The sequence below is a fragment of the Podarcis muralis genome, chromosome 8 (assembly GCF_964188315.1).
Source record: "Podarcis muralis chromosome 8, rPodMur119.hap1.1, whole genome shotgun sequence".
Lineage (NCBI taxonomy): Eukaryota > Metazoa > Chordata > Lepidosauria > Squamata > Lacertidae > Podarcis > Podarcis muralis.
Window position 1 is genome coordinate 18,421,705 of NC_135662.1, and position 26,651 is coordinate 18,448,355.

The 26,651-nt window shown below is 42.4% G+C and overlaps 1 protein-coding gene across 3 annotated transcripts in view; it reads left to right on the plus strand.

Annotated features, from left to right (window-relative positions):
- The window catches only part of CSMD3 (CUB and Sushi multiple domains 3), a 601,007-nt gene that overhangs the window by 171,037 nt on the left and 403,319 nt on the right, over positions 1 to 26,651 (plus strand). For all 3 annotated transcript variants that reach the window (XM_028736265.2, XM_028736266.2, XM_028736267.2), the window contains exon 4: positions 11,536 to 11,730. In XM_028736265.2, the coding sequence (XP_028592098.2) occupies positions 11,536 to 11,730 (195 nt within the window). The remainder of the gene's footprint in view (positions 1 to 11,535; positions 11,731 to 26,651) is intronic.

Here is a 26,651-nt window from a genome sequence, read left to right on the forward strand (position 1 = left end):
AATGATACTGCTAGATCAGACCAAAGGTTCATCTGTTTATTTTATTTATTTATTATTTTATTCAATTTATATATTGCCCTTCATCATAAGATCTCAGGGTGGTTCACAGAAAAATGAACGCAGCAGCCTTCCACAGCCACTGAGCCATCCCAGGAAGCTGCATTCAACCATCATGACCAGCAGTCATTGATAGTTCCCATTCTCCATGAATTAATCTAACCTGCTATCTGAACTAGTGGCGCGTGCGATATCTTGTGACAGTAAAATCCATACTTTAATTAAACACTGTGAAGAAGTATGCCCATTTGGCTGCCCTTGATCACCTGCCAATCTCATTAGATCCATACTCTTCAACCTCATAGAATCAGAGAGTTGGAATGGACCCTGAAAATAATCTAATCTAACCCCCTGTATTGCAGGAATATGCAGCTGTCCCATAAGAGTACCAAACCTGCAACCTTGGCTTTACCAGCACCACACTCTAGCCAACTGAGCTCACTGGCTAGCTGGGGTTGATGGGAGTTGTAGTCCAACAACATCTGGGGATGTAAGTTTGAAGACCACTACAGTGGGTGACCATGAGCTCTGGTATTATGAAAAGGGAAGGAATATCCCAACTATAAACTTCCATAAATTTCCCACCCCACCCTACATAGATGCCTTTCCTCATAGGGGAAAATGCTTCATCACCTCTGAGCTTTCTTCTTGCCCTTTTCTGAAGCTTTTGGAGCTCTACAACTCTGCAAAAACTCAGAGTCTAATTAAGGAAAATTTAAAAGAGATGCGGCCTGATTTTCAATTCCACTTTACAAGCAAGAACACACAGGATAAAATTAGAGCATCAACAACAATTCCTATAAAGGGACCAAAGTTCATTACCCACTGTTGAGTATGGTATCTACCGCCATCCTTCTTCAAGAAACGTATCTTATTGGTAAGAAGACAGGTCTGCCCCAAGATCCAAGATCCTAAAGTGTTTTTGTTGTTGTTTAGTCGTTTAGTCGTGTCTGTCTCTTCGTGACCCCATGGACCAGAGCATGCCAGGCACTCCTGTCTTCCACTGCCTCCCGCAGTTTGGTCAAACTCATGCTGGTAGCTTTGAAAACACTGTCCAAACATCTCATCCTCTGTCGTCTACTTCTCCTTGTGCCCTCCATCTTTCCCAACATCAGGGTCTTTTCCAGGGAGTCTTCTCTTCTCATGAGGTGGCCAAAGTATTGGAGCCTCAGCTTCACAATCTGTCCTTCCAGTGAGCACTCAGGGCTGATTTCCTTAAGAATGGATAGGTTTGATCTTCTTGCAGTCCATGGGACTCTCAAGAGTCTCCTCCAGCACCATAATTCAAAAGCGTCAGTTCTTCCGAGATCAGCCTTCTTTAAGATCCTAAAGTAGCTCAAATTAAATTACATTTTTTTTTAGCCATCCTAAAAGAGGAGGCACTATCCCAAGCAACATCATCCAGAATGTCTTGCTTTGAGGAAAGATGTCACTCCTGACAGCAAGGCAGCATGGGAGTGAAGATTTGCCACTGCCACGTTAGCAGTAGTAAAACATTTCAAAGTTAAGGAAGGTGATTGCTGGCTGCGCCTCACCTCAAATGGTACCATTTCCTGCACCAACTCTGCAATAGTTCCACACTGTTTTGCTCATGCTCAAGCAGTCCCATGACAAAAGGGATATCTGTTCATAATGAAAGCCAGAATTGTGAACCCCCAGCCCCCAGTTAATTGGTATTCCTTGTATCATTGATTCTAGCCAGAGAAAATCTTTCCTCTGTTCATAGTTTCCATCTAAAAGTATAATTGTGAGAGGTAGTTAATTTGAATGGCTTTAATTAATATTTACAAATAGGGGAATTTTTGCTAATTAAATGTTCTAAGAACGTTTGCCCATCTCTGTTAAGGGGAACTCTCTGGAGCATATTTTTACACTAGATTTTAGCTCAAAACTCCCATTGACATTAACAAGAGTCTCCATGCAGAACGAGAACGGAATAAGAAATGCAGAAGCATGCCAGAAATTTTATATCAGCAATTTGCCCTCGGAGTTTTATTACTGAATGCTGGGAGATAGTGCAGCTTGTACATTTTTGACTTCCATATGAAGTGTTTAGGGGAGATATTTTGTTTCAGCCCCAAATAAACAATGAATATGCTAATTCCCCCAATCTATTCAGGTTGTATATATGACATGTGGAGATGGAGAATTTTAATACTACAATGGGGAAAATCTTTGTGTTTTTTCCCACAAACGGAAGGATAGCAACCTTTCCCCAATATGTTCACTTTCCACATGCAGATTAGTCGAGCAGATGTGTGCCCGTTTGATTGGTTTGATCCACAGAATTATCTTTTTTACAATTGCCACATAATGTTTGTTCTGCACCATCATTTTGGAGCATGACATTTGTAGTAAAGGTCCCAGCCACTCGCCCCTCCCTCACCTGCCTTTGCCTTCTGGCTGGGTCAGGTTTCTGCAACGGAGGCCGGCAGCCTTTTACTTTTTTACAAAGCAAAATGCAACAGAGCTGGTAATGCTGCCACCACTCCCTCTTCTCGGGGTACCTGGAGACACAGTCCAAGGGAGAAGACTATGCTCCTTTGTTACCGGTTGCCCCACTCTACAAGTTGCTTCCACAAACTTGCAGGCAGAAATTTGTCAGGTATAGTGTAACCAATTAGTCAGGCGTTGGACTTAGCCTTTCCCTCAGATAGGCACATAGGACAAAAGAAAGTTTCTTTTTTAAAATTTATTTTAAAAAAACATAAAGTTAACATGCTTAAAAAGCAGGCACATCTTTTGTGGATTACATGCAAGAAAAATAAAGACATTGCTTAGTATAACTAACTAAGATACTCACTGCTAAACACAATGATAGAGATAAGATAATTCAAAGTCCTTCAGTAGATCCACATTACAAAGTCAGCAGGAATCTCCATCACAAAAAGTCACTCAGAAGGACTGCTAGCAAGGTGGTATGCTAACAGCCGGGCGGATTTGCAGGTTGCAGAGCGGGCTTTTCTCAGCCATTCTTAGGATCTTTATTCACAAATCTCACGTGGAACCAGAACCCTGACCCAATCACAATTCTTGATTACATTCAAATTCACCAATGACCAGCTTATGGGCTAATAATTTTAACTTGTGACAGCTGAGCTCATTAAGTTCTCAGAACTTGGATCAAAGAGTTTCCTCCCTTCCGTGGATCTTATGCAGATACACATTCCCAGGCAATTAAAAGATAGATAACACCGCTGGTTGGGTGTGAATAACTTAAACCCCAGGTGTCAAGCTCTCAAATCAACTGGAGAGGTTCCTTCCTGCGATAAGCCTTTCACACCCTAGGAAACTGTTGGTCTGCAAGGTTAAAGCAACAGGACCTCTTTCCCATAATTCTTGTGGCTTGCTGGCTTCCCACAAGACATTGCTCTTTACTTGACCAAAGAACAGCTTATTGAAATTTCTACTTTACTACAACATTGGAAGCAGAAAGTTTGCTGTAGATGTGGAGGGTCCTCACACAGTTAACTAACATGTTGAAGACCAGAGTTTAGCTCGCCACTCAACCATGAAGCTCACTGGGTGTCCTTCACTCACCAACTCCCAGCCTAACCCACCTCACAGGGTTGTTGTGAGGACAAAATGGAAAAGAGAAAGAACCATGTCTGCCACCTTGAGCTCCTTGGAGGAAAAGTGGGGTATAAATGCATGCATAATTAAGAAATGCGGTCTTGACTATGCTACCACTCAGTGGATTTGTAACTGGCTGACTGACCGAAGCCAAAGGGTGCTCATCAATGGTTCCTCTTCATCCTGGAGAAGAGTGACTAGTGGGGTGCCACAGGGTTCTGTCTTGGGCCCGGTCTTATTCAACATCTTTATCAACGACTTGGATGATGGGCTCAAGGGCGTCCTGATCAAATTTGCAGATGATACCAAACTGGGAGGGGTGGCTAACACCCCAGAGGACAGGATCACACTTCAAAACGACCTTGACAGATTAGAGAACTGGGCCAAAACAAACAAGATGAACTTTAACAGGGAGAAATGTAAAGTATTGCACTTGGGCAAAAAAAGTGAGAGGCACAAATACAAGATGGGGGACACCTGGCTTGAGAGCAGTACATGTGAAAAGGATCTAGGAGTCTTGGTTGACCACAAACTTGACATGAGCCAACAGTGTGATGCGGCAGCTAAAAAAGCCAATGCAATTCTGGGCTGCATTAATAGGAGTATAGCATCTAGATCAAGGGAAGTAATAGTGCCACTGTATTCTGCTCTGGTCAGACCTCACCTGAAGTACTGTGTCCAGTTCTGGGCACCACAGTTCAAGAAGGACACTGACAAACTGGAACGTTTCCAGAGGAGGGCAACCAAAATGGTCAAAGGCCTGGAAACGATGCCTTATGAGGAACGGCTAAGGGAGCTGGGCATGTTTAGCCTGGAGAAGAGGAGGTTAAGGGGTGATATGATAGCCATGTTCAAATATATAAAAGGATGTCACATAGAGGAGGGAGAAAGGTTGTTTTCTGCTGCTCCAGAGAAGCGGACACGGAGCAATGGATCCAAACTACAAGAAAGAAGATTCCACCTAAACATTAGGAAGAACTTCCTGACAGTAAGAGCTGTTCGACAGTGGAATTTGCTGCCAAGGAGTGTGGTGGAGTCTCCTTCTTTGGAGGTCTTTAAGCAGAGGCTTGACAACCATATGTCAGGAGTGCTCTGATGGTGTTTCTTGCTTGGCAGGGGGTTGGACTCGATGGCCCTTGTGGTCTCTTCCAACTCTATGATTCTAAGAAATGGAGTTGCACAGAGAGCTATCATGCATAGAGCAGACCCCTGCTTCAGAAGCTGGTTTCTTAGTTATTTAACAAAATTTATGTACTGTTTGATTAGGGGTGGGGTTGCTGGTTTGTTTGTTTTTCTTGTTTTTTATTATGCATTTTGTGTTTTAAAGCTGTGAACAGCCCCGAGCTCTATGGATAAAGGGTAAAATGCAAATTTAATGAAGAAGAAAACCTCTAGGCTGATTACAAAAATAAAAATCACATTTCTAATATAATGATTATAATAATAATTAACATAACAAGTCATGTCCCAGTATGGTAACAATGGGGTCAGGAGGAGACCCATGACTTTGGAGGTAGAACTCAATGCACAACCCCAGAGCCCCTTTCACCACAGTTTTCCATGCGCAGAGTTGGTCATTATGGTCCAAACTATAGGTTTCTCATGCCACATCATTAACCTCAAAAGATGGACATTGTTGGCTCTAACGAGACCACTCCAATACATTTGTTACATGTGCCTGGTGAGAAAGTACAATACGTTTGATACATAAGTCAGTAAGTGCTCTGGTTTCAGGTTAAGTAATTTTGAATCTGTTGAGTTCATGTAGTTCTTTTCCCTGTAGTAGCTGCTAGGTTTAATTTGTTTCAGATAAGTTATGTACCAAATTATTTTATAAGTGGAAACATTTAGCGAGCTTTTTTGGCAGATGCTAGAAGTATGGATTAATTAGTCAATGGTTCAAATCTTATCTAATGTACCAAGGGACTCTAGATTTTTATCTACTGTTTTGTTGCAAAAAAGAAGTTATAGAATGCATTTACTCATTAGACTTAGATTTTTTTCATTATAGCAAAACTATATTTCCATGTCTGTTGAAGGAAGGTTATTTATGGATCCACTAAGGAGTGGCATTGGGTTCACTTCATAAATTGCCTCTTAGGGAATGTTTTCATTTGACCAAAGGTTTTGTAAAATTACAGCTGTAAATCAGAAGCTCTTACTAAAGTTGAAAGGGAGAATCATGGGTGTTTTGTATTCAGTGGTCCGTGTTTTCCTGAGCTTGACTCTGAACTAAGGATTATGAGCCCCCGTGTTCTGCTTCAATACATGATATCCAATCACAGAGCATTTCAGGATTTCGACCACTGCCATTGGCCCTTAAACTCTGAGCAGCTTGGGAGTTTAGACAGCCAATCATGTTGAGAGTGGGAGTGGCCCATGCCTTCATAAATGTATATGAGGAGTCGCTTTGCCCTTGTTGTCCAGTTCTGTTAGTTCAATAAAGGTTCTCGCTGTTATCACTGCATCTTGCTTCATGGGAACCCACCTACACTTCAATGAGAGTCTATGCTCTTCAAAACACTTGAGGTTCAATTGGACTCTGTAGGTTGCATCTATTTCTACCCTTCCATCCACAGAAGAGTATTTGATCAAATGAAGGCCTCTGCCAATAAAAGGAGTGGAAGGGACTTGTAGCATTTCCCCCTTCATACTGCAACTTCTTATGCCATCTTTGATTCTGTTCTGGAGAGTCCTCCTACCCTTTAGAGCACTTTTATTTGGGGGGGGGGGAGATTTGGAGGACCACAATATGAAATTCACATGCCCTGGAGAATTATGTTGGCACATGTGTCTTGAACAGCAGCTTTCCTTTCTTGTCAGGGAAAATTACTTCTGAAGAAGAAGAGAATGTCATAAGCAGAAAGTGTGATAGTGAGTGGTATGGGGGTCAGCTGCTTATTTTATTTTATTTATTTTATTTATTTATTTCACCAACATAAGTGAAAGACTTTAAAGACATGTCCAAAATAGCTCTTTGGAATCCAACTCCAAATTGCATTTAGCATTTTTTTTAAAAAAAATGTTTTATCACTGCTCTGTCTGTTGTGCTGGGGTCTTTCAGGAGGAAAGGCAGGATATAAATCAGATAAAAAAAGGATAAAAATAAAACTCTTACAAGAAATACAGATAGGCAGCTGACTTTCCTAAACATTTCCTGGAATGTTCACTATCAACACTTATTAAAACTTAATTTATGGGCTGGAAGGGATAAAAATTATGCTTTCAGAACTAGTCATACTTTAACTGTGTATAGTGTCTAATGAAGTAAGGGGATGGATTGATGAGGTTTGGGGAGATAAATTACTACATCTGCTAGATGCAATTAGAATTTACAGTACGTTCAAAGTCTCTGTACAAACACATTTAATTAATGGATTGAGTCTAATTATTTGTGCTTGGGGCTCAGTATTGTATCTCAGGTGAAAAGTAATTGGTGAAAAAAAGACTACAAGCTAGTCTCCTTTTCTCCATTCTAATTAGTTGTGGGAATTAATATTTTTAAGAACAAATAGAGAGTTTCACAATTCAGAGAAAGCTTTTGTGTTTGTGGCACGTGATTTTGAGTACGTCTGCACTATATAGTTGCCGCTGCGCATTGCACATCATGGAATTAGGCTTGCTATGTCTATGTTGTGATGCACAGCAGCTCTTCAATGGTGTGGTACCACCCACAATGACAAGATTTGGCATATTACTTTCGGCTTTTCAAAAGTTATGCAATATTATTGTTGTTGTCATTTAGTCGTGTCCGACTCTTCATGGACAACTCCTGTCTTCCACTGCCTCCCGCAGCTTGGTCAAACTCATGCTCGCAGCTTAGAGAACACTGTCCAACCATCTCGTCATCTGTGGTCCCCTTCTCCTTGTGCCCTCCATCTTTCCCAACATCAGGGTCTTTTCCAGGGAGTCTTCTCTTCTCATGAGGTAGCCAAAGTATTGGAGCCTCAGCTTCACGATCTGTCCTTCCACTGAGCACTCAGGGCTGATTTCCTTAAGAATGGATAGGTTTGATCTTCTTGCAGTCCATGGGACTCTCAAGAGTCTCCTCCAGCACCATAATTCAAAAGTATCAATTCTTTGGCGATCAGCCTTCTTTATGGTCCAGCTCTCACTTCCATACATCACTACTGGGAAAACCATAGCTTTAACTATACAGACCTTTGTTGGCAAGGTGATGTCTCTGCTTTTTAAGATGCTGTCTAGATTTGTCATCACTTCTCTTCCAAGAAGCAGACGTCTTTTAATTTCATGACTGCTGTCACCATCTGCAGTGATCATGGAGCCCAAGAAAGTAAAATCTCTCACTGCATCCATTTCTTCTCCTTCTATTTGCCAGGAGGTGATGGGACCAGTGGTTATGATCTTAGGGTTTTTTTTATATTGAGCTTCAGGCCATATTTTGTGCTCTCTTCTTTCACCCTCATTAAGAGGTTCTTTATTACATCGCACCAATTTCTCTTGCTTCTGCAGGCCCTGCTTGGACAGAAATCAAGCAAATCTGACCCTGTGCTTGGAATTCTTTTCCTTTGCTCTTCCAGAATTAGGGGTAAAACTTCAGTTGGTTTACTTGGTACATTAATCAACTGCATTTGAGTATTACTATAATGGGGGAATGAAATGGAAGTTGGCCTGTCTTTCCAACAATATTCTTGTTTTGATGTCTTGCTTTCCAATCTCCAGTGCATAATATAGCAATTAGCGGCGCACTGCAGACCTTTGTGCTCCTCTCTTTCCCCCATTTGTGTTTTTCCTCTCCCCCCCCACACCATTAGTGAAAAATAGTGATGAGCGAAAATTATTCCATATATACTCTAGGCAGGGTACTGCAGTAGGCCCACTTGCAGATGTGTGTTTACCACCCAAATCAGGAGTTAGGGTTGGCATCTTGCTGATTGTTCTGTTTAGCCAATGCTTTTGATACATTACCACAGTATACTTCCTGACATGCTGCTTATTGGGGATGAAATCCCTGTGGCTGCTGGGGCATGGTGCTCTCTCTGTCTCAGTTGCAATTCCAGCAGCCCTCAAAAGAACTCACTTCACAGCAGCCTTTGTGGTGTACCTCCTAATGTACTGCTTATCATGGGGAGAAGGAAGAATGTCTCCTTTTGAAGATCTCTGCACACCTGCGCATCTGAACCTGCCACTGTCTGGCTTGGAAGGGAAGTAAAAGGATGCCGCTTATCTTAGGGGTGGGGGTAGCAGGGATGAGGACAGGTATTTTTCTAAGCTCCTAGTTCTCAGGAATGATCCAAGGTCTTCCAGGTTTAAAAACCAAAACTGGTGTCAAAACAAGGAGAACTTGGGGGGAGTTACTAATCTCTCATTTTACTTTATTTGAATATGATGCCAGTAAATCTCTGAAATGACAAAATCATGCCAACCCATAGATTTTTCTCTAAGGAATCCACATAACATATTCCTGCAATTAAAACAATTTTCACATTCCATGCACTTGGAAGTCTGCATTGGTGAGCCTCACTAGCAAGCAAATATATAAAATATCTGCTACTTAAGGATAAAAGAAATTTTTTGAAAATCAGTGAATGACCCACTTTTAGCTGATATGCCAGCTAACGAAACATTGTGTGCCCAATAGACCAGAAGAAGGAAATGGCTTCAACCATAGAAGTTGTTTCCCCTTATTTATATATCTGTAGTACTTACAGGAAAGGAAGTTTTCCCTGCTTTTATAGGTTAAATAAAATTGTTACTGGCATTTCTTACTGAAAGGTGGAGTCCAGAGTATATGGGGGGAAATGAACACTGAGCTATCTACTAGCGGGAGTGAATGATTATGCAATCTGATATTCTCTGAATTAACGAGTAAATTCTTTTAAATATATTGGCAATTATGTTGACAGAGCCGTAATAAAACAGGGAGGAACCGGAGAATGAATGAAAATTAAATATTGTGAGCCAAGAATTCAGATAATGGAATCTAGTCTATTACATTGACTTCTGTGGAGCTAGGCCAAATGATTCCACCAACTTCATCACTTTTTTTTCCATTAGAGCTAGCAATCCATTGGCAATAAGCAATCAGATGTGGCAGAACCTCTAACGTGCTCACATATTATTTGGGAGAGCACAGTCGGGAGAGAAAGAAAGGAGAATGCTGTCAGCTGATGGTGGCTGAGATCAATGCAGCTACTTTAGATGCGCTTTGAGGGTTTTCACTTGGCCTGAGTGATTTCCCTCTCTCTTTTCCTTTAAGCAGGAGAACTTTGCTCCATGGCCTGCTTGTGTTTTAGAAATGCACCTCCAAAGTCCCCTTCTAGCAGGCAGAACTAGTTATAAATGTCAGGATTCACCTAATGAGTCCTGTCGGTGCAAGCCCTTGGGCAATGGGGCTCCCCACTCTCCTTCCTCTATGCCCCATGGTGCCCCCCAAAGATGACTTGGTGGGTGGGAGAACCCCAAGAGCAGTCGGGAGAAGCAGAGGGAAAACCATTCCATCTAGCAAGCTGCAGGAGCGTTCATCATAGCACAACATTGAATTTCACCTTTATACTCCTAGTCAATATCATTACTAAACCGATTTAAAGATGTAATCCCCATTGAACCGGGGTGCATTCCCAGACCAGTGGGCACAGGATTGCACCTTTACAGCACAATTCTATATGTATATATTCAGAATAAAGTACCATTGAACTCAGCGTCGCAGCGGGTGGGCATAGGAGTGGGATCTTTGTTATTTACAATTGTGTTTTGAAAGTTACAAAGGTTTCTTTTTATATAGTGCACTTTATCATGATTGCTTCCAAGGTGGTTTTCAACAACAGAAGAATGAAAACAAAATTTTAAATACAAGATACTAAAGCAGACCATAAATAAAAGCAGCAGGTGGAAAAATCAGGAGCATGGCTGAGTGAATAGCAAGGTTATAGCCTGGCATCTAAATGATAACAGCTTTGATTCCAGGCAGGCCTCCTTGGGGAGATAATTCCATAACTCTATCCGTAGGTGACATCAGCCTTGCTGAAGCATTTGGAGAAGGACATTTTTGGATGACCTTAGCTTTGGGGCAGGTTGATATGGAAGTAGGTTTTCCTTCAGTGTAATAGCTCAGATTATAATTTATACACTTTGTGAGTTCCCAGCCAAGTACCAAAAACAAAAGGATTAAAAGGTGTTAAAATCTTGCTGTTTAAATGTATGGCCATCACTGGACAAAAAGCAGTCACTGATGTTATGTGGTTTATCCTTAAACTTGTGTGGTTGCTTTTTCTTCTTGGTGTAATTGGCTTGTTGGTCACTGCAGACTAAAAAACAAAGTGTTGGTGTCTCAGTTTTCATTACTTGCTAATTACTTGCATCTCTGACCCTTATTTTTCTGGCTGCTGAAAAAAAAGAGGAAAATAGTTCAAAAGGTTAATTATTCTCAGTACACTTCTTTTATCTATCTTCAGTACTCAAGGTCCTGATTTATCTCCTGTGGGGGTTTCTGTAGAGCTGCAATATTACTCCCTAAAATGCATCATAATTTCTTTAGCTAGTAGAAATTGACTCTACTTGATTGTTGCCCTGATCTCTTTTATGAAAGCCATAAAGGAATTGTTTAGATTACTTGTTTTGGTTTATTGAGTTGGCTTCACCCATTTATTTATTTTTACCACTGTCTATACTGTGACATTATGCATCATGTCAGAGACCTTTTCCCCTAAGAACAGATTGTCACGTAGTGCAGGCAGAGACCATTTTAGGCACATCCAACATGTCTGCAACCACGCATACATGCATTGCGCTGAACCTGGAAGTGACCCGAAAACATCACAAAAAGAGACAGAATGGGGCAGGGGCAAAACAGGGTGTTTGCAGGCTTTTTCAATGGTGTTTCAAATATATGCTATTTCACTTATGTTCTCTTGTGGTAATGACGATCCATTTCTTCTTTTACAGAATTACAGAGCAGTTCTTGTGGAAATCCTGGAGTCCCACCTAAAGGCGTCTTGTATGGTACAAGGTTTGATGTTGGTGACAAAATCCGCTACAGCTGTGTGACAGGATACATCTTGGATGGACATCCCCAGCTCACCTGTATAGCTAACTCAGTCAACACAGCATCCTGGGATTTTCCAGTTCCTATCTGCAGAGGTAAGATTAAAGAGCAATTTCTATTCAAAGGGAAGCATTTCAAAGTACCACTGACTTCAGTGGAAGGAGACATGATTAACTCCACTGAAACCACCGATAACAAGAAAGTGATTGACCTTGGTTGGATTGTATCCCTTATTCTTTTCATACAATGTACTTATTTTCGGTTACCATCTCACGAGCAGAAATAGCTGCTTCTAGAACACAACTGGGGAAACTTCGCTGCGAATGAAAAATTGTGTTTGTTAGTATTTCTGATCGGATTCCAGTATTTCCGTACACTCCTCTGAACTATAAGGCCAGCATTTATTCATTCTAACTAAAAAAGGGAAAACATTCACTGCCATCTTTGATTTGACAATATCAATCAATCATCATATTAAAATAGGTCCCTCACAGGCCAATGCATTTAAAGAATATTACTTAAGAGATGCATAAAACATAACAATGTGTCAGTTTTCGCCAACAGTTAGGCCAATAAAAATCATTTGTGGTGGTTAAAACCCATCAAAATAAATAGCTATTATAAAACAAAGCCATAAAGTCTCTCACACTCTGAATAAAAACGCACATAAAAATATTTAAAAGCTTCATTTGCAACCAAGCTCACTTTCACTATCTGTTCCTGGGTTTTTACCAGCTATGTATGCAAAAGATAACAATAAAAAGTGACTGCTGAAGTGATTTGCATATGTGTTTCAATCGTATGACCCCCTACCTCTTTTAAGCTAATATATTTGAAATTAGGGCTGCACACCTGACTTCCAATAAGACTTAAATAAGCTCAAGCCCGGCCACATGGGTTTTAGATCTGAATCCAATACTGATCAGATTCCAGCTTTTAATGACTGTTTAATGAGGGAAGCTCTATACTGATAGGCCTAAGTTAGTAAGGGGGTTAACCATGTATGTGCTACAGCAGGGGTGGGTAATCTCTTTCCTGGGAGCTGATCCACCCCTACTCCCAAGTGTATATTATAAAAACTCTGCTCAGTTCAGCATCCTGATGGGGATGCAAATTCCCACTCACCAGTCCCCAGTCATTTGATTGATCAGTCAAGGAGAAGAAGCAAGAATCCTCTTCCTCAGCTGATTTACACAGACTGGCATGTAGACACTGGAGGGCTCACCAAGGGTGAATGCAGCCTTCATACTGAAAAAGTTAGCCACTCCTGTGTTAGGGAGAATTGTGCTTCATTTGCTGGATGGGAACAAGAAATTCAGTTTCAGGATGCAAATAGCTGCAACACTGGGAGGTGGTATGGTAAAGATCTAGCAGAAACAGCGGAGAGATATTGATAAGTAAGAGCCTAGAAACAAAGCAAAATTGTGTGAAAGTCATTTGAGAAATACTCATTATTAGTACAAGATATTTATGGATAAAAAGGTAAAGGTAAAGGACCTGTGACAGTTACGTTACGTCGTGAACGACTCTGGGGTTGCGGCGCTCATCTCGCTTTACTAGCCAAGGGAGCTGACGTTTGTCCGCAGACAGTTTTTTCCAGGTCATGTGGCCAGCATGATTAAGCCGCTGCTGGCGAAACCAGAGGAGCGCACAGAAACGCTGTTTACCTTCCCGCTGGAGCGGTACCTATTGATCTACTTGCACTTTGACGTGCTTTCGAACTGCTAGGTTGGCAGGAGCTGGGACTGAGCAACGGGAGCTCACCCCGTCGTGGGGATTTGAACCGCCGCCCTTCCGATTGGGAAGCCCTAGGCTCAGTGGTTTAGACCACAGTGCCACCCACGTCCCACAATTCTCAAACCTGGGAGCCAGTGTAGATCCTTTAGGACTGGTGTTATATAGTCCCGGTGACAGCTCTCAGTCACAAAATAGAACTAATACTATTTGTTCTAGACATACAGTGCTCTGACTAAAACTGTTTCTACTGGAACAGCAGCAAAAGGTTTATCTGCAGCTGAGCACATTTATTTTACATACTTGCGAAGAAGCAGTTGCCCTTGGAAATTTGAGAAAACTTACTCACAGAACCAGTTCATCCTTTTATGACACTTAACATCTATCTGCATATATACCCACCTATCAAAAATGATATGCTCACATGACAGAAACAAGGAACGCACCCTTGCAATAGGCTCACTAGGCAAGCTGCATCTGCATATACCCTTAAACAGAATCAATTTTATCAGGCCTCTTGCCACTTAATAGCACATTGCTTTATTTATACAATGTGTGGCTTTGCTGGAGGTTATTGAGGGTGATTACTCTGTAATGAGCTCCTTATTACTTTCCTCCAGTTTCTGGTGAAGATCCTCCTTGATTAAATTATCATCCATAGGGAGTTTCATTTGTCAATGTCCTAAAACTCCCTATGAATGAACTTTTAATTAAGGAAGGAGCATCTTTGCTTTTTCATAATCTGCGAACCTGTGTGTCTACTTGAGCCAAGTGTTGGTAGGCCTGAGTTCAAGGAAAAGTTGATTAAATAATTGCAGGTGATTGGCAATCTCTCCTTCTGGTAAACAGTGTCCACACTTTGCTTATGGTTTATGAAGGAGGATGAAGAAGATATCATTCTCAGCTCCATACATTACATAAATTTACTATGTTGTCGGAGTGAACTCAATGCTCCAACCACTTTGCATGACTTATTATGTTAAACTGTATGATAATACGTATAATTGTCCAGTAGCACCTTAGAGACCAACTAAGTTTAGAGCTTTAGGGCAGCGGCTGAAGAAGGAACAAAAAGGGTTTTCTTGTGTGAGTTTCTTGTGGCTGATTAGCTGCTCTCTCTGGGCAAAGGTCAGAGGGGGCAGGGCTTCTAGCGGCGCGCGCAGTTTGATCCATATTTTAGATTTAGGGGAGCTAGTCTCAAACATTTGTTGGGGGAGACCTAGGTTTTTTGGGAGGGATTTATTTGTCCTGTCTCCACACTTTTTATGATAGAGGACCACTGTAGTCACCCCCAACGACACGTTCCCAAGATGGAGGGTGAGGGAACAGCTGCAGTCGCCTGTGGTTCCTGCGCAATGTTTGCCATCTTGCCAAAGGTTGCAGGCAGCTTTACCTGCAGCAATTGCATGTTGATTGCCCTCTTAAAAGACAAAGTCCAGCAACTGGAGGAACGTGTAGCTACGCTCCAAAGAATTAGAGAGCTGGAACTCTTCTTGGAAGCAACAGAGCACACCGTCTCCACCAAGGAAGAGACAGGGGACTCCCCTGAGAAGGTGGCTAGTTCACCAACACAGGAGCCAGATATATGGAGAAACGTGACTCAAAGAAGTAGGAGGCCCAGGGTTCGCTCTGATTGTTTAGAAATACGCAATCGCTTTGAGGTCCTTTCCCCTAGCATGGAAGACAAAGAGCAGACTCCATTTGAGGATCTCTCCCTCATTACAGTCGATCAGGTATATGAAGACGAGGAGCAAAGGCAGTCCTCTGGGAATGTCCAGGCGACCTTGGAACCGACAGCTCACAGAAGAACCCCGACCAGACCTAAGAGGAGGCGTGTAGTGGTGATAGGGGATTCCCTACTGAGGGGAACAGAAGCAGTGATCTGTGGGCCTGACAAGATGTCTCGGGAAGTGTGCTGTCTCCCCGGGGCTAAGATCCAAGATGTAACTGAACGACTGCAAGGAATCATAAAACCCACGGACAAATACCCCTTCCTCTTGGTTCATGTGGGAACCAATGACACTGCAAGCAATAGCCTCCAGAAGATCAAAAGAGATTACGAGGCTCTGGGCAGGAAATTGAAGCAATTAAATGCACAAATTGTCATCTCATCTGTCCTCCCAGTTGAACGACGTGGCCCAGGGAGAGAGGGGAAAATAGTGGAAGTGAACAACTGGCTTCGCAAATGGTGCAAACAGGAACGGTTTGGATTCTTAGATCACGGAATGCAGTTTCTTGAAGATGGACTTCTGGCAAGCGATGGGCTGCACCTCACAACGGTTGGGAGGAATGTTTTTGCAAAAAATCTCAGAAACCTCATCAGGAGGGCTTTAAACTGACTAATGTGGGGGAGGGAGACAGTGCTCCTGAAGGTAGGAGTCTATCAATTGATGAAGATGATCATCCAAATGTCATAGACCGAATGGAGCAAAGAGCATGCAGACCTAGTGGTGGGAGGAGAAAATCCTTAAGTAAGAGACACGGGGGAATGATTAATGGACTTCAATGTCTGTACACTAATGCGCAAAGCATGGGAAATAAACAAGATGAGCTTGAGCTCCTGGTACAGCAAACTAAATATGACATAATAGGAATCACTGAAACCTGGTGGGATAAATCCCACGATTGGAATGTAATAATGGAGGGATACAATCTATTTCAAAGAAACAGACCAGACAAGAAAGGAGGAGGAGTGGCGTTATATGTCAGGGATGTGTATACCTGTGAAGAGATCCAAGATTTAGAACTTCAAAGCCAAAGTGAGAGCATTTGGGTCAAAATTAAGGGAGAGAAGAATAACAGTGACCTCATTGTGGGAGTTTACTATAGATCCCCAAGCCAAACGGAGGACATAGATGATGCCTTCCTGGAACAGATGGCCAAGCATGCAAAAGGAAGGGAAATAGTAGTAATGGGGGACTTCAATTACCCGGATATTTGTTGGATGTCAAACTCAGCCAAGAGCATAAGGTCAAACAGATTCCTCACTGGCCTTGCAGACAACTTCATTGTCCAGAAAGTGGGAGAAGCAACAAGAGGAACAGCCATTTTAGATCTGGTCCTAACCAATGTTGATGACCTGGTTAGTGGGGTAGAAGTGGAAGGATCATTAGGCGCGAGTGATCATGCTCTTCTGAAGTTTACTATACAGCGGAAAGGAGCAGCCAAGCATACTAGGACTCAATTTCTCGACTTTAAGAAAGCCGACTTCATAAAGCTTAGGGAACTGCTGGGTGAGATCCCATGGACAGTAATACTAAAAGGAAAGGGAGTTCAAGATAGCTGGGAGTTTGTTAAGAGGGAGATAGTAAAAGCACAACTTCAGGCAATACCAATGAGACGGAAACATGGAAGGTGCCTAAAGAAGCCAGGGTGGCTATCTAAAGAACTTTTAACTGAGTTAAGATTAAAAAAGGATGTGTACAAAAAATGGAAAAGGGGGGAAACCACCAAAGAGGAATTCAAACAAATAGCCAGCACATGTAGACACAAAGTCAGAAAAGCTAAAGCACAAAATGAACTCAGGCTTGCTAGAGAGGTTAAAAGCAACAAAAAAGGCTTTTATGGGTATGTTCGTAGCAAAAGGAAGAACAAAGAAACCGTGGGGTCACTCAGAGGAGAAGATGGTGAAATGCAAACAGGGGACACAGAAAGGGCTGAACTCCTCAATGCCTTCTTTGCCTCAGTCTTCTCCGATAAAGAAAACAATGCCCGACCTGAAGAATTTGGAGCAAATGATTCAGCAGAGGAAACACAGCCCAGAATAACTAAGGAGATAGTACAAGAATACTTGGCTAGTCTAGATGTATTCAAGTCTCCAGGGCCAGATGAACTGCATCCAAGAGTATTAAAAGAACTGGCAGATGTGATTTCAGAACCACTGGCAGTCATCTTTGAGAATTCCTGGAGAACAGGCGAAGTCCCTGCAGACTGGAGGAGGGCAAATGTTGTCCCTATTTTCAAAAAGGGGAAAAGAGAGGACCCAAATAATTACCGCCCAGTCAGTCTGACATCAATACCAGGGAAGATTCTGGAGCAGATCATTAAGCAAACAGTCTGTGAGCACCTAGAAAGGAATGCTGTGATCACCAATAGTCAGCATGGATTTCTGAAAAATAAGTCATGCCAGACTAACCTGATCTCGTTTTTTGACAGAATTACAAGCCTGGTAGATGAAGGGAACGCAGTGGATGTAGTCTACCTTGATTTCAGCAAGGCATTTGACAAGGTGCCCCATGATATTCTTGTAAAGAAGCTGGTAAAATGCGGTCTTGACTATGCTACCACTCAGTGGATTTGTAACTGGCTGACTGACCGAACCCAAAGGGTGCTCATCAATGGTTCCTCTTCATCCTGGAGAAGAGTGACTAGTGGGGTGCCACAGGGTTCTGTCCTGGGCCCGGTCTTATTCAACATCTTTATCAACGACTTGGATGATGGACTCAAGGGCATCCTGATCAAATTTGCAGATGACACCAAACTGGGAGGGGTGGCTAACACCACAGAGGACAGGATCACACTTCAAAACGACCTTGACAGATTAGAGAACTGGGCCAAAACAAACAAGATGAATTTTAACAGGGAGAAATGTAAAGTATTGCACTTGGGCAAAAAAAATGAGAGGCACAAATACAAGATGGGTGACACCTGGCTTGAGAGCAGTACATGTGAAAAGGATCTAGGAGTCTTGGTTGACCACAAACTTGACATGAGCCAACAGTGTGACGCGGCAGCTAAAAAAGCCAATGCAATTCTGGGCCTCATCAATAGGAGTATAGCATCTAGATCAAGGGAAGTAATAGTGCCACTGTATTCTGCTCTGGTCAGACCTCACCTGGAGTACTGTGTCCAGTTCTGGGCACCACAGTTCAAGAAGGACACTGACAAACTGGAACGTGTCCAGAGGAGGGCAACCAAAATGGTCAAAGGCCTGGAAATGATGCCTTATGAGGAACGGCTAAGGGAGCTGGGCATGTTTAGCCTGGAGAAGAGGAGGTTAAGGGGTGATATGATAGCCATGTTCAAATATATAAAAGGATGTCACATAGAGGAGGGAGAAAGGCTGTTTTCTGCTGCTCCAGAGAAGCGGACACGGAGCAATGGATCCAAACTACAAGAAAGAAGATTCCACCTAAACATTAGGAAGAACTTCCTGACAGTAAGAGCTGTTCGACAGTGGAATTTGCTGCCAAGGAGTGTGGTGGAGTCTCCTTCTTTGGAGGTCTTTAAGCAGAGGCTTGACAACCATATGTCAGGAGTGCTCTGATGGTGTTTCCTGCTTGGCAGGGGGTTGGACTCGATGGCCCTTGTGGTCTCTTCCAACTCTATGATTCTATGATTCTATGATTCTAAGTTTGTTCTGTGTCTAAGCTTTCGTGTGCATGCACACTTCTTCAGATTCACAGGAAAGCTTATACGCAGAACAAACTTAGTTGGTCTCTAAGATGCTACTGGACAATTTTTTTATTTATTTTGAGTGTGTCAGACGAACACGGCTATCTACCTGAATGTAAGATATTATGTTGTTGTATTAATATGTGAGCTGTTGCTAAATACATGTTTAGAGTGGGTAGGTGGGGGAACATGTGAACTTCCAGAGATTGTTGGCCACCAGCTCCCATCAGACCAAGCCAACATGGCCAATGATCAAGTATGATGAGAGTGGCACTTCAGCAACATCTAACAGACCACATGTTCTCTACCCCTGATTAATAGGTTTAGAGATTACCTGCTGAAAATGGTGTACTGCTTCTTAAAGAAAAAGTACTTTGGTCTGGTGGATATCCATATGCTTGTTAGCTGTGAAATGCAACATGCTCATTGTCCTTTGGCTTTGCCTTATTTATTAAAAACATTCATAGGCTGTCATTAAGGGTTGAAACCTTCCAATAAAATATATAAGGTAAGTTATAAAAGAAACAGCATTCAACCAACAAAATGTAACACTGAAATAACCTCAGCAGAACCAGCCACAGTACTAAAAGAATAGACTATCCCATCCTGTAAACTTCCTGACTCCAATAAATAACCACTGCTCACTCTTAGTAAGCAGCCATTGGGAAGCACAGTGAACAGTACTGTATAACCAGCAATGTTAAAATGGACTCTTGAGGCTAGATCTGCACAGGGGATCAAAATATCAGATTTCCACTGCCCATAGACCACTGCTGCTGATCAATGTATGTGGAGAGGGGGTGAAGAGATCTCCTGGGCTAACCCCACCCAATATTATCACCACCCACTGCTGCCATCAGAGTGACTTTGGGGCAGTCATGATCTATGAGCCTAACCTACTACACAGAGAGTTCTTGCAAGGTAAAATCGGGATAGCCTGATCCTGCCCTGAGATCCTGCCCTTGGAGAAAGGGTGGGATACAAATGTGAATGATGAATAAGAAGTTGAGATTTATTCTGTCCTGTTGCTGCTTGCTTTCAGTTCAGTATCCAAACAACCAATAGAAGCAAACAAATTCATTAACTCTCAATATTCTTGTCATGCAAGAACGGTAATAACTTAAAAAACTTCCACTTCTTACCAGATCTACTAGAACTGCCAGTGTTCATTAAAATAATGTAATTTTATTGGGTTTATTAGAAATGCAAAAAAAGGAGAGCGGTTTAATTGAAGGTAGAACGATTTAGATTTATTGTGTTGTGAAGTGGTCAATTACATTGTGCATCGCCCATGACCAGTTTTTAAATACATTTTTCTCTCCTGACATATTAATTTTGATTGGGGCATTTTTAACAGTGAAACATGACAGCAGCTTCATCATATCACCTTTTACATTTGAGATAGTGTAGAAATTGCAGGCTGCAACGTGCTGCAGAGTGGTGGAAATGATTCACGGAAGGCTAATAAATAAGGTCATAGTTATATATAATATTGTCACTCTGCAAAGGTTATATTAATTAGATGGTTTGATAATCAGGGATAATATTCTGACTTTTATTTTTTAAAAGGTTGCTCTATTTATAGACAAAAGCAGCAGCTAGCTCATCAAATAATATTATATTGCCTTCATTTTGAAGATGCATTTTAATTTTGATGCATTGTCAAAAGGCAGTTTGGCCCTGCTTCTTTCACTAAAAGACAGTGGGCATGATCCAGCTATTTGTCTCAATGTTTAGGTCTTTCATTGGGATTTTTAAGGTGCTTAGCTTCAACAAAATTGTGTTCATAAGACTGAAAGAAGAGCCCTGTTAGATCAGTCCAAAGGCCTATCAAGCATAGCTGTCAACTTACAGATTTGAAAATAAGGGACCAGCAGCCTCGAAAATAAGGGATCAGCAGCCAAAATAAGGGATTTTCCAAGCACAGGTATGTTCTACTTCTGAGCCCCTCCAAGCCAAAGGCAGAAAGCCCAGCCAGCAGCCAAACAAAGCCTCAAGTGGTGGTTCCCACAGCGCAGCAACCCGGCAAAGGGGATGCAGCAAGGAAAACCACCGTCACCTCTCTGCGGGGAAGCGCTGAGCAAAGGTGAGTCCCCAGGCAACGCGGCTGATTTGATTAGCACAAGGCATGCAAGCTCCACCCCCCAGTCATTCTTAGACTCCTTATTGGGTGAGCAACGCAGCCAAGCAACACAGTTGGAGCCTCCCTCCTCCCTGGCCAGCAGGGAGGGAGGGAGAGGAGCTGCTTCCTTTGAAACCCAGGAAATTTAAGGGACATCATAAATAAGGGACAGCAGCGGGACACAGTGCTGGGATAAGGGACTTTCCCGCCAAATAAGGGACGGTTGACAGCTATGCTATCAAGCCCAGTGTTACGTTCTTGCAGATGCCAACCAGATTCCTCAAATAAAACCACACATAGGACAGAAAGTCAGAATTACCCTTGCAGTCAACTGGTATTCAGAAGCATACTGTTTCTGATTCTGGACATAATACACAGCCATCATGCCAAGTAGACATTGATATCCTTCTCCTCCATGTATTTGTTTGATCCTCTTTTGAAGCCAGATGGGCGGGGTATAAATAATAAATTATTGTTATTATTAAAGCCATTACTGTATCTTGTGGTAGCAAATTCCATACTTTAATTATGCACCATGTGAATAATAATAATAATGTCTGCCTTGAACCTTCCAAGATTTGGCTTCATTGGACGGCCCCAGGTGGTAGTATTGTAAGAGTTGGAATAAATGTCTCTTTATAACATATAAAAAGGCATGCTATTTAGGGGAAATTGCGTGAAAAAAAAATGAATAGCATGCAGTATTGCATACAAATTGTTTATATTATGGAAAATGCACATCTTTTTTTAAAAAAGGAGTGGACTTTTTATTTTTAAAAATCATGAACTGGTGAATAAATGTGGCAAACCTAAGGTTGAGAAAACAGAAAAGCTGGGAGGAATGGTTAAAACAATATTGTAACTGTTTTAAGACCCGAAACCCTTTGGCAAGGACTTCTTGGGTGTTTCCCAAATGGTGCACATATAATCCATTGAACATCTTGAGAATCTGGTTGATATGCAAATAGTTTGAAGTCCTTTCCCTTATTGGTTGCTAGTACTCTCGACAAATGCTACACAAGCCACTTTGTTTCTCTGCTTCTATCAGTGCAAGGTGAGAAATGATTTCTGTTTTATGTCTTGCATTTCATAGCAGTATGTTATTTAGTATCTAGGGATTGTTTTATATTTTGTGGCACTACACACACTTTATTCGCTTGCTCTTTATGTGGCAGACATTTTATAGCTGTAATAAAATGAAATTTAAATTCGTTCTACAATGGTAGCATATTGACAAACAAAAAATGCACTCTCTTGTCCTTTTCTTCTTCCAGAAACTTTTCAAATATAGGAAAAGCAGAGCAAAAAAAGCTTTAATGTCAAAATGTTGCCTGGTTTGGGGCATTCCCTCATAAAGAATGCAGGGAAATGCCACTTTGTATCCTAACACTGAGCTGGTAATTTCGAGCAATGTGACACTTCCCTTCCATTAACCAATTGAAACTAAAGTCAAGTTGGACCTTTAACTCATACTCTTCTAAAGATCTTATACTTCAAAGCTTTGGCCAAAACTCTCTTTCCATGGATTCTGGAGTTCCAAATCATCTGGAACTATGCTAGCAAAATGAAAGCAGAGCATAAGGAATTCTCTGTTGTTTACCACGTCTTTGGGTTCCTACAGTTCTTTTATAGTCCATTTATAGTCTTCTATAGTCCATTTCTCATGTACAGTACAGCACAAAAATGAATATTGACGCCATCATAAGTAAGGGTGGACCAAATGGTCTCTCTCATGGAGAGACCAGGAGGGCTGCATTTGGCCCCTGGGTCCGAGATTGTCCACCTCTGGTTGATAACCACCAGTTCTTGTTTATTGTTTTAGTCTTTTGTAGTCTTGTACAGTGGTACCTCGCAAGACCAATGCCTCGCAAGACAAAAAACTCGCAAGATGAAAGGGTTTTTGGTTTTTTGAGTTGCTTCGCAAGACGATTTTCCCTATGGGCTTGCTTCGCAAGACGGAAACGTCTTGCAAGTTTGTTTCCTTTTTCTTAACACCGTTAATACAGTTGCGACTTGACTTCGAGGAGCAACTCATAGCACGCGGTGTGGTAGCCTTTTTTGAGGTTTTTGAAGACTTTGGTGATTTTTGAAGCTTTTCCAAAACTTTTCCGAAACCGCGCTTCGCAAGACGAAAAAAAGCGCAAGACGAAAAAACTTGCGGAACGAATTAATTCCGTCTTGCGAGGCACCACTGTACACCTCCTTCTGGCAACTCCTGCAGCCAAGCTAGTGCCAAACATATTGTTCTGCTTTCCTTTGCACTACATCAGTGAGGCGGAGAGAAAGCTCTTGTCATGTGGGCAGCCCAGGACCTCCATACACACTGCCTAGGCTTGCACACCTTGAAAGGTCACTTAGGTGCTGCTAAGGCATCAGTTTAACTTCACCCCCAGAGGTGCACTCCATTGTCTCTCAAGACAGAATACTTCTGTAGTTAGAAATTGTGATTTTTTTATTATTAATAAAGAAAAGAATGGGTTCAACATGTACAAAACCCTTCAGGAAAGTTTTGCTACTCTTAAATAGACTGTTTCTGTTTCTCCTTAAATTTGTCATGTTTTACATGAGTGGAAACCTCATTTTTTTTAAAAAAGATATTTAGATTTGACTTCCTTGATAACAAATATTTAAAATTGCACACCATATCAAAAATCTTTGGACCGAAGAGCGACTTCATACCTCCCAACATGTCACCACAGAAAACCAGGATTGCGTTTTCTGGGATGTGCTCCTGTGCGAGTCACATGTCCCATGCAAGATCATGGCCAAATGAACACCTGTCTTTTGGGGCCATGGCACCCATAATACATGTTTTGGGGTACTGTGCTCTTGAGAGCACAGTCCCCAAAACAGGATGTCCCCATTTAATCAGGACAGTTGAGGAGCATGCAATTTATACATTTGTTCTATTTGGGAATCAATTTACTGTATGTAGAATTGACTTCTGAATATGTGATAATTGTCTGCAACTTGCAAAACTATATGTTGTTTTTAAAATGTTCCTTTTATACAGATGCTTCTAATTTTCTGACCTGATGTTACATTTTGTTCTTTGGCGAGGAAGTCAGTGAGCTTTACAGTTTCTTCTCTTCCTCCTCCCCCATTAGCGATAGAACCTTTCCCATTAATCCTATAAGCCCTGATAACCATGGGTGTTCCTTCCTCCATATCTTAATTTTGACTTTTTCTCAGCTGTTGTTTAAAGAATTCCAGTGGATTACAGGCTCCTTTAAGCTTAAGAAGGCCAAGGGGGCACAAATTATTTTGGCAAGGTTGAATTTTAGCATAGTTCTGTCATTTTAACTATTTATTGACTTTAAGGGCATTGGAATTTGCAGAAGCTGCTCAGTCAGGGTTTCTTATGTGTTTGCCTGTCGTATTTTGGAAGTAGCAATCTTCCAGACTAGTTATTTTCTTGTCTTTGCTGCAAGGAATAATCTACTTTAAAATATTTTTAGTTTATGATTAACTCTGCCCTAGTTGTCATTTTAACCCACTTTAGTATTTAAAGCCCCAGAACTAAGCATATACTTTCTTGGAGCATCTAGTTAGCTTATTTATTTGGAGTATGTACGGTAGCTTGTCAGTTAGAAAGGCTTGCAGGCCACTGTATTGTAAAGGCTTAAGGTTGAGAAATCCGCTCCACTTCCCAGTGGGGAGGAGTTGCGGTGGACCGCGTGGCCACCCACTCCCCACCAGGGGCGGGGGACCTTGTCCCCCATTGCCTGGGGGATCTCGGCCACGTCAGAGCCTGGCCAGCCAACCCGCTGGCTGGGGGGCATGGCCGGGGCCATTTAAATGGAGGAGCGAACCAGAGGACTTCCTCTTTGGCTCGCTTCCTCAATCACCCACCCCCCTCCCTATTTTGCAGGTTAGGCAATGGCCTTGCTATGGACTTCGGTTGGTCGTCTTGGTTGTCCGAGGGGCCTGGTAGGAATTTTTCCACTTAGTAAATTGGCACTGGCCACTTGGTTTTCACCTACCTCATAGCAATCGTCACAACTTTGTTAGGGTTGCAGTTAGGCATTGTTTGACCTTGTGTGGGGGAGGAGAGGTGTGGCCATCACCTGCCCCTCCATGCTTAAGGGCATTCCATTAAAGGAATCCGGGGGTGTTGTTCTAGTCTGAAGCCCAGCTGGGGGGCTAAGTCCTTGACACGACCCCAACGGGAACACCAGGGGGAGCTTGAGTTGGTCCGCATCGACAGGGCTCCCCCTACCAGTGGCTTACCCTTACTGGGGACTTCCTGCACAATGGGCAGCAGTCAGATATAGTCAGGTCCAATCAATGCCTAAGCCAATACCACTCACATTCTTTAATTTCAATAAAGTTGTGGCCAAAATTTGCCCAATAACATAAACCTAATATCCGTGTCCTTGTGTGAGTTATTTCCAACGAGGGGGTGGCTGCGGGGTCTCGACACGCAATGGCATTCTTGTTATGCTACCATATCGGCTTCAAATAAAGACATCTCCCAATGGACCTGGGCCCTCAAGGTGCCCGCTCTGAGGAAACTATGGAGGGTGGCAAGCCTTTTCAGCTGTTACACTCCATATGTAGAATTCTTTCCCTAACAAGATCTGTTTGGTGCCCTCATGAACATATTATTGGCAGCAGGTTAAAACCTGTGTGGCAGGTTGTGGGTACAGCAGGAATAACACACATTTAAACAATGGTCTTGGGTGAAAACACACCACAGCGTTGATTACAGAGCAGGTAAGCAGGGTTGGCATGGCAGTAGGGCAAGGAAAAGATCATCATTCCACTCAGTGCTTGCTGTTGAAATGGAATTCTGCCTGATGGTTAGAAAACACCCAAGGCGCTTGGGGAATTGATCAGTGTCAGACCAATGCGTGGTGCAGATCAAACATCCACGATCCCCCTGTGCAACCATGAGAAGTGTTTAGGCAAGGCTAGGCCCCATCCGGCTAGGGATGTGCCTTGACCTTATCCTCCCTCAGATCCCTTAAGCCTCCCTGTTATGTACTGAGTTGAATAGGATCCGAAATGCAGCAGTCTGATTAGTCCTAGAACAATAGGATTCAGAATGCAGCAGTCTGATTGGTCCTAGAACAATGCAGCAGTCTGATTGGTCCGCAGGAGCCACCCAATCCAGCTCCAGGTGGAAGTGAATCCACAACCTGATTGGCCTACAGGAGAATCCCGGAATTAGCCAATCACGTGCAGCCCATTGTGTAAATAATGTATATAAAGCAGATACTTTGGGGAAACTTTCATTCCTCCTCACCACTATGAGCTGAATAAAGAGCATGAAATCCACTCCCGACTCCGAGTATATTTCACTCCCCTACTGCTCAATGCCATTTCCACACAGTATTGTGACAAAATATTAAGCTTGCTTAACAGAGTGATACACTCATTGAGGGAAAAGGGTGGGTGGGGAACCTCCCAACTCAGAGCCAATTGAGGTTGGGAGTTATAATTATTTTCCAGCCTGGTTAACCAGGGGTTCAGCTAATAAACTGAATGCATCTTAACACTGCTTTAGAGGCACAGGTTTGGGCAGCTCTCTAGGGAGAGTTTGAAATTTGCTTTCCCGTGCATCCTTGTAGTCCCAAGCTGGTTGGTTACTGGGCTTCAGAAACCTGATGAGAAATAGATCACAGGTAGAAGGACTATTGTGTCAAATTTCAATAGGAAAAGCTCTAATAGCAAAATGCCACCTGCTGAGAAGGAACATGCACAGCACTGCTAGAGGCATCTGGTTCACCAAAAAGGGAATGTGCATTTATCTGATCTGTTGGG